The 9,401-nt window shown below is 48.5% G+C and overlaps 1 protein-coding gene across 3 annotated transcripts in view; it reads right to left on the reverse strand.

Moving 5' to 3' along the window:
* Positions 1 to 1,981: 1,981 nt before the first annotated feature.
* Positions 1,982 to 9,401, reverse strand: part of mbd1b (methyl-CpG binding domain protein 1b) — a 27,838-nt gene continuing 20,418 nt past the window's right edge. Inside the window, exons 12-16 of one of the 3 annotated variants that reach the window (XM_062545204.1) lie at positions 7,023 to 7,181; positions 6,304 to 6,384; positions 5,806 to 5,886; positions 3,949 to 4,134; positions 1,982 to 3,190 (exon numbers count right to left, since the gene is read on the reverse strand). In XM_062545204.1, coding sequence (XP_062401188.1) covers positions 2,726 to 3,190; positions 3,949 to 4,134; positions 5,806 to 5,886; positions 6,304 to 6,384; positions 7,023 to 7,181 — 972 coding nt within the window. In that variant the 3' untranslated portion in view covers positions 1,982 to 2,725. Of the gene's footprint in view, positions 3,191 to 3,948; positions 4,135 to 5,805; positions 5,887 to 6,303; positions 6,385 to 7,022; positions 7,203 to 9,401 lie in introns of all 3 variants that reach the window. The other 2 variants (XM_062545203.1, XM_062545201.1) reach the window with 2 other exon arrangements.

Raw genomic sequence — 9,401 nt, forward strand, 5'->3', positions numbered from 1 at the left:
TACAAGTGCTCGGGCCTTAGTGTGTACAAGTTAACATCAAAATGAGCTGTGATGACAGTACAAAGTTTTCACTGGAGATTCCAACAGCTGGTGTTACATCAGAACATGCGTCCTTCTATCAGAACATAGAACATGTTAAAGAACATTCTATAGAACATTCTCTAGAACACGCATCCGGTTTCAAAGTCAAACAACAAGAGGCACCAGAGAGGAAGTTCACAGTTCACAGTGCTTTATTCATGTACAAATACAAATCAAACATGGAGAAGAGAGAGGAGAGAGGAGGAGGAGAGGAGGAGAGAGGAGAGGAGAGGAGAGGAGCAGAGAGGAGAGGAGAGGAGAGAGGAGAGAGGAGAGGAGAGAGGAGGAGGAGAGGAGAGAGGAGGAGCAGAGAGGAGAGGAGAGAGGAGAGAGGAGAGGAGAGGAGGAGCAGAGAGGAGAGGAGAGGAGAGAGGAGGAGCAGAGAGGAGAGAGGAGGAGTGGAGAGGAGAGAGGAGGAGCGGAGAGGAGAGAGAAGAGAGGAGGGAGGAGGAGTGGAGAGGAGAGGAGAGAGGAGGAGTGGAGAGAGAGGAGGAGCAGAAAGGAGAGAGAGGAGGAGCGTTACGGAGCGCCCTCAGCACACACACACACACACACACACACTCCTCCTGGTCAGTCTGGCTGCTGTCCTCAGCTCACACACACACACACTCCTCCTGGTCAGTCTGGCTGCTCCACTGCACCAAAGCCAACATCTGACCCGATCCACCAGGGGAACCGAGACTCTGTTCTGCTCAGTTCCACCAGGAGAACCGTGTCTGTGTTCTGCTCAGTTCCACCAGGGGAACCGTGTCTGTGTTCTGCTCAGTTCCACTAGGGGAACCGTGTCTGTGTTCTGCTCAGTTCCACTAGGGGAACCGTGTCTGTGTTCTGCTCAGTTCCACCAGGGGAACCGTGTCTGTGTTCAGTACAGAAGCAGAGGGCTGCTCTCCTACACAGAACATCTTTTCCTCTCCCCATCATACAAATGCTTTCACACACATACTGCACACACACACACATACTGCACATACAACCACACACACACACACACACACACACACAGAGATAAACGCTATGCTGTCCTGAGGACCACCACTCACACACACACGGTGGGGCCCCATCAGGTCCCTGGTCTGTGTGTCACTGGAGCTCTCCACCACTAGAGGGAGCCAGCTGCACTGGTGTGGATGGAGAGCACAGACAAGCTAGCGTGTTAGAGTGATATTTCACATGCGTGCTCAACGCTTCACCACCGGGAAGTAGTGTGTGTGTGTGTGTGTGTGTGTGCGTGTGTGTGTGTGCGTGTATGTCTGTGTGTGCAGTGTGTAGGTGGGCAGCAGGGAGTGTGTTTGCTCGAGGCTTCTTTGAGTGGCTGTATGAGTGCACACGTTTCTCCGTGTGTGTGTGTGTGTGTGTGTGTGTGTGTGTGTGTTTTTAACTCTTCTCTGGTGGGTAGCAGCACTTGCTGGGTGTGTGTGTGTGTGTGTGTGTGTGTGTCTCTTCTTGGGCTGCAGCATACTCTGTGTGTGTGTGTGTGTGTGTGTGTGTGTGTGTGTGTGTGTTTAGCTCTTCTCCGGCGGGTAGCGGCACTTGCTGCAGCGTACTCTGTGTGTGTGTGTGTGTGTGTGTGTGTGTGTGTGTGTGTGTGTGTGTGTGTGTGTGTGTGTGTGTGTGTGTGTGTGTGTGTGTGTGTCTAGCTCTTCTCCGGCGGGTAGCGGCACTTGCTGCAGCGTACTCTGTGTGTGTGTGTGTGTGGTGTGTGTGTGTGTGTGTGTGTGTGTGTGTGTGTGTGTGTGTGTGTGTGTGTGTGTTCTAGCTCTTCTCCGGCGGGTAGCGGCACTTGCTGCAGCGTACTCTGTGTGTGTGTGTGTGTGTGTGTGTGTGTGTGTGTGTGTGTGTGTGTGTGTGTGTGTTCTAGCTCTTCTCCGGCGGGTAGCGGCACTTGCTGCAGCGTACTCTGTGTGTGTGTGTGTGTGTGTGTGTGTGTGTGTGTGTGTGTGTGTGTGTGTGTGTGTGTGTGTGTGTGTGTGTGTGTGTGTGTGTGTGTGTTGATGTGTGTGTGTGTGTGTGTGTGTGTGTGTGTGTGTGTTCTAGCTCTTCTCCGGCGGGTAGCGGCACTTGCTGCAGCGTACTCTGTGTGTGTGTGTGTGTGTGTGTGTGTGTGTGTGTGTGTGTGTGTGTGTGTGTGTGTTCTAGCTCTTCTCCGGCGGGTAGCGGCACTTGCTGCAGCGTACTCTGTGTGTGTGTGTGTGTGTGTGTGTGTGTGTGTGTGTGTGTGTGTGTGTGTGTGTGTGTGTGTGTGTGTGTGTGTGTGTGTGTGTGTGTGTTGATGTGTGTGTGTGTGTGTGTGTGTGTGTGTGTGTGTGTTCTAGCTCTTCTCGGGCGGGTAGCGGCACTTGCTGCAGCGTACTCTGTGTGTGTGTGTGTGTGTGTGTGTGTGTCTAGCTCTTCTCCGGCGGGTAGCGGCACTTGCTGCAGCGCACTCTGTGTGTGTGTGTGTGTGTGTGTGTGTGTGTGTGTGTGTGTGTGTGTGTGTGTGTGTGTGTGTGTGTGTGTGTGTGTGTGTGTGTGTGTGTGTGTTCTAGCTCTTCTCCGGCGGGTAGCGGCACTTGCTGCAGCGTACTCTGTGTGTGTGTGTGTGTGTGTGTGTGTGTGTGTGTGTGTGTGTGTGTGTGTGTGTGTGTGTGTGTGTGTGTGTGTGTGTCTAGCTCTTCTCCGGCGGGTAGCGGCACTTGCTGCAGCGTTCCCTGCTGCGCGGGACCAGGAAGTGACACGTGGCCAGGCGCACGTTGACGAGCGGCTCGTTGGGGGGGGCGGGCGCGTGCGAGCGGATGCCCTGGCACACGGCGTGGCCCTCCAGGTCCCTCAGCAGCGCCACCACCTGGCCTGGAGTGGTCATGCGCGCGGGGTGCTGGGCGTAGAGCGGGTGCGTGGGCACCAGCGGCTGCTCCTGGACGCTCACGCTGAACCCGAGGCCGGTTCCGATGCGGACCACGGTGTCGGCCATGGGGGATCGTTTAGAACACTGCAGTAGCGTCAGCACGGGCCCCGCGGCCAGGACGGGCAGCCACAGCTGGGGCAGCGCCACCCCACGCAGAGCCTCCAGCAGCGCCAGCAGAGCGCCATCCAGCGCCACCCCCGACTCCGCCAGGGAGAAGATCTGCGTGATCTAGAGAGGAGAGAGGAGAGGGTTACACACACACATTTTAATACCTTTATTTGTGTTCACATTTTACAATGAATTTCATGGAACACAAACAATTTTAGACACCAGCATTGCAAACCCAGTAGCCTATGCCTCTGGTCTCAGTTCATGGGTACATAAAACAACGCCTTCTCCATATGTGGCGACTGCCAATTATCACAGAAATTGAGCAGAATTTTGCTAGAGCCTTTGCTCTTGGCTTAGAGAGACCACTAATCTGCAAACCCCTGACTACTAGTCTGTGGACATTACCTAGGCTTCCAAATATACACGCCAACAGCTTACATTTGTACCCAAGCTGTACAACAATGTCTCTGAGTGGCTGATACTTTAAAAGCTTGGTAAGATAGACATCCTCTAGACTGTAGTCAAATGCACAGCCCACTTCAATAATGGTTACTTCTCTGCTGTCCTCATCAACAACAACAACATCTGGCCTTTTTGCAGCAAGATTTAAAAACACATTATTTCCACACACACACACACACACACACACACACACACACACACACACACACACACACACACACACACACACACACACACACACACACACACACACACACACACACACACACACACACACACACACACACACACACACCAGTCTCCGCCAGGGAGAAGATCTGCGTGATCTATAGAGGAGAGAGGACAGGGTTACACACACACACACACACACACACACACACACACACACACAGGTGTGCAGTGAGGGGCGTTACCATGGGGATGCCATCATCTTCCTCATCCTCGTCCTCCATCCCACCCAGTGCATCTTGATTGGACAGCACTGTCTCCTCAACACGCCCTACTGCATCCTGATTGGACGGCACGGTGTCTCTGGCACTCCAGCTCCGCCTCTCTCTGAGGTCTGTCACCGACTCCACCCCCTTTCTGCCATCTGCCCTCTGATGATCAAACACATCACAAATCACTCGTTATTCATCACACACACACACACACACACACACACACACACACACACCACAACTAACTCATCACTAGCCTGACGACGTCATACTCAATTCTTGTCAGAATATGAGTCTGAAACTGCTCCATTCAGCTGCGATTATGGGGCGTGATTCAACCGATACAGTGCGGGGGGGATAGCTCTGCACTCATTGGATAGACCAAACCAAACAGAACAAGTTATTGGCTGTCAGTATCTGCGAAATCTAAGACAGAAATATGTAGCAGGGTAGGCTATGGAAAACATCCTCCTTCGTTTTTAAAAATAATTCCTTCAAACTGTATATGCAATGAACAGCTGGGGAAGTGTGTCGTTAACCCAACGAGCAAACAGACATTTTTAAACAAACGGGAACAACATCACCCAAACATGCTGTTTTAACTGGGTGAAAGTGAAACTGAAGTTTTCCCACATATCCTCGTTGGTCTAAGTGTTCAGAAATAGTTGTGCGAATCCGTGATAAAACCTCCGTTTCAATAGCTAAGATAAACGAAAGGCCAAACTGCATGAACAAATTATGCATTCATAGCCATAGCGTTTCTGTTGCAATCAAAATCAACCTAAGCGAACATGGTCTCACACCTAACTCATTGAACGAGGACGCATGCAGCCGTGAACGTCACTGCTGTTCATATGTCAATCATCACGTAAAGCCCGCCCTGTGAAATGTGATTGGTCCGAGCCGAAGTGTATCTCGAATAATAGCAGCTGAACGGAGCAGTGCCAGACCGAAGTTCCCTGCAGAAAAAGAATGGAGGCGGGGCTAAACTTCGGTCTGGCATCCAGGCTAACTCATCACACAAACACCACACAAATCGCAAACACACACGCTCATCACTTGTAACACACAAAGAAGCACTGATTGTGCTGAAGTGGTAGGTAGGCTAGGCTAGAGTCCAAGGGTTTTCAAACTTACATAGTGTACCTTTAATAAGTCCAAGGGTTTTCAAACTTGCATAGTGTACCTTTAATAAGTCCAAGGGTTTTCAAACTTGCATAGTGTACCTTTAATAAGTCCAAGGGTTTTCAAACTTACATAGTGTACCTTTAATAAGTCCAAGGGTTTTCAAACTTACATAGTGTACCTTTAATAAGTCCAAGGGTTATCAAACTTGCATAGTGTACCTTTAATAAGGCCATAGTGTACCTTTTCTTTTCTAGCTTTTACAGCATTCTCTTCACTGCCATGGTACTCCGTCTGTTTGGGAGCTTTGCTTGATTAAATTGGTTCATTTTCATTACGTCGATTCTATGGCTTTTCCTCTGTTATGTTGAACCATTTCTGATCATTTACGGACACGTAACACTCACACACACAGAAACTCACACTCACGCTCTCACACACACGCTCACACACTCACACTCACACATACAGAAACTCACACTCACACACACATAAACTCACACTCACACTCACACACACATAAACTCACACTCACACACACATAAACTCACACTCACACACACATAAACTCACACTCACACACACTAACACTCACACACACACTCACACACTCACACACACAGAAACTCACACTCACAGAAACTCACACACAGAAACTCACACTCACACACACATAAACTCACACTCACACACACAGAAACTCACACTCACAGGGTGCGGAGCTCGGGCGACCTGAGGCAGCTGGTTGGAGTTCTGTCTGCCACTGCTGAGGCTGGACAGAGGCGTCTGGGGAAGCAACATCAGAGATCAACCACACACACACACACACACACACACACACACACAGACACACACACACAGAACAGAGCTGAGGCTGGACAGAGGCGTGTGGGGGAGCAACATCAGAGATCAACCACACACACACACCCACCCACCCACCCACACACACACCCGTGTTTGGTAAACGTGTACACATAGTATACAACGGAAACGTACGCTTTCATACGATGCGTGTTTTCAATATTGTTGAAGAAAAAAAAGAAAAACGAAACGCAGCATGAGGCGGCCGATGTTGAATCTGTAGCCCACGCACCGCCACAAATGAGTCTGTGTGTGGGAAACACTGTACTGGTCTGGTGTTACTCACGGGGATGGGTGTGTGTAATGTATGACATTATGGAGTGTGTGTGTGTGTGTACTGACCTGGTGTGTACTCATGGGGATGGGCTTGTGTGACTTAAGTGGACTCCTCATCTCTTCTGCTTCCCGCTCCGGATTTTGCTTCTGCACAAGACATACACTCGAGTGTCAGTGATGAGTGTATGTGTGTAAGAGAGTATGTGTGGGTCTGTGAGAACGGTTTCAGATCAAAATAATGGTGTGTTTGTGTGTGTTGTGCACAATTCTGAATTTTAGAATTGGCCTCCATTCAATTCATGAATTGGGATTTGAATTAGAATTTGAATTGGAATGACAGGAAGTGGAATTAAATTCATGGCAATTCAAAACAATTCCAGTCACATAACAGGAAGAATGTATTGAATCTCACATACATTCAATTTTTGGAAGGTTACTTTGGAAATGTAATTGAAAAGTTGTGTGTTTGTTGCGATCATATCTGACATATTTTGTGAAACATTTTTAAACACTACCCTTAAATTATGTATATGAATTTCTTTGAATTTCATTGAATTTCGATTCTACTTCCTTTAATTCAAATTAGAATTGTAATTCTGCATCCTGTTTTTGATCTCAATTCAAATTCAATTCAAACTCAATAATTGAATTGGAATTAAGGAGTCATTCTCAATTCAATTCAGAATATTGCACAAGCCTGGTGTATATGTAAATGTCTGTGAGTGAGGAGTAGTTTTAGGAGTGAGTGTGTGTGTGTGTGTGTGTGTGTGTGTGTGTGTACTCACGGAATAAGTCTTGTACACCACTTTCTCCCGGGGCGCTCGAGAGCGGCGTTCCTCATTCTCGTTGTCGGAAACCTCAAACTCCCATGCTTCCCTGCTGGGGCCGTGGCCCCGCCTCTTCTTGCTAAGCCCCGCCCTGCTGCTGTGGAGCTCCTCCCCCAGCTGCAAGGGCAACAAGTGTCTCTGTCAAACACATACAACAACAGAACACGCCATGATTGGTCAACGCGCTCTACGCTCAGCTCGCAGGACACAGCGGCCTTCACACCGGCCGGCAGAACACAACACACAGAACCACACAACAGAACCCAACAACACATAGAACCGCACATAGAACCCACAACAGAACACAAGGCACTGGGAGCTTTGGGAGCTCTGGGAGAACGGTCTCCCCACAGCAGAAACACACTGGCCTCAGGGAACCATCTGGTAAGGCATCTACAAGCAACACACACACACACACACACACACACACACACACACACACACACACTGCATCTACAAGCAACACACACACACACACACACACACACACACATACACACTGCATCTACAAGCAACACACACACACACACACACACACACACACACACACACACTGCATCTACAAGCAACACATGCACACACACACACACACACACACACACACACATACACACACCCATACACACACACTGCATCTACAAGCAACACATGCACACACACACACACACACACACACACACATACACACACACTGCATCTACAAGCAACACATGCACACACACACACACACACACACACATACACACACACTGCATCTACAAGCAACACATGCACACACACACACACACACACACACACACACACACACTGTATCTACAAGCAACAAGTGCATACACACACACACATGCATACACACTGCATCTACAAACAACACGTGCACACACACACACACACACATATGCATACACACTGCATCTACAAGCAACACGTGCACACACACACACACTGCATCTACAAGCAACACGTGCACACACGCACACACTGCATCTACAAGCAACATGTGCACACACACACACACACACACGCTGTATCTACATGCAACACATGCACACACAAATACACACTGCACCTAAAAGAAACACATGCAGGCACACACACACACACACACACACACATTGCATCTACAAGCAACACGTATACACACACTGCATCTACAAGCAAGAATACATATAGCTGTACACATGTGCAAACACATGCACAGACACACACACACACACACACACACGCACACACTGCTAATTTATAAGCATGAATATAGGCCTGTTCGATCAATTGATTTTTTCTTAATATTAATCCCTTGAGGGATTTTTTGTTTAATAAGAGCAAGGTTTGTATTTACATCCCAATGTGGAAAAATTTTCAATAAAAACAGCATATTTGAAATAATATCGTTGCCTTAGTTTTGCCATTTCACAAAATAATCGTAATCAAAATCGAACATTTTGAGAGAAGAAAGTCAGGATTGTATTGTTGGGCAAAATCGAACAGCCCTACATGAATATACAAAGCTGTTGGTACATGTGCACACATGCACACACACACTGCAAATCTATAAGCATTAATACATCTGGGGGGACAAACACACACTGCATCTGCCGGCAGACAGACATGCATAGCACACACACTCAGCTGCACACTCTCATCTACACACACCATAAAGCCCGTTCTACACACTAACACAGAAGCACTCTCATCTACACACACCATAAGCCCGTTCTACACACTAACACAGCACTCTAAAAAGCAAACTCATCTACACACACCATAAAGCCCATTCTACACACTAACACAGCACTCTAAAAAGCACTCTCATCTACACACACCATAAAGCCCGTTCTACACACTAACACAGCACTCTAAAAAGCATTAATGGCCCCAGACAAGTGTTGACACAACACGCACAATCACCAACCACCAATCACCAACCGCCAATCACCAACCGCCAATCACCAACACGCACAATCAACAACCACCAATCACCGACCACCAACTGCCAATCACCAACCGCCAATCACCAACTGCTAACCACCAACTACCAATCACCAACCGCTAACCACCAGCAGCTAACGACCAATCACCAACCACCAACCTCTAATCACCAACCACCAACCACTAACCGCTAATCACCAATCACCAACCGCTAACCACCAATCGCTAATCACCAACCACCAACCACTAACCGCTAATCACCAATCACCAACCGCTAACCACCAACCGCTAACCACCAACCGCTAATCACCAACCGTTAATCACCAACCGCTAATTACAAACCGCTAATCACAAATAGCTAATCACCAACCACCAACCGCTTATCACTAATCACCAATCACCAACCGC

Source organism: Sardina pilchardus, chromosome 9 (assembly GCF_963854185.1).
Source record: "Sardina pilchardus chromosome 9, fSarPil1.1, whole genome shotgun sequence".
NCBI lineage: Eukaryota > Metazoa > Chordata > Actinopteri > Clupeiformes > Clupeidae > Sardina > Sardina pilchardus.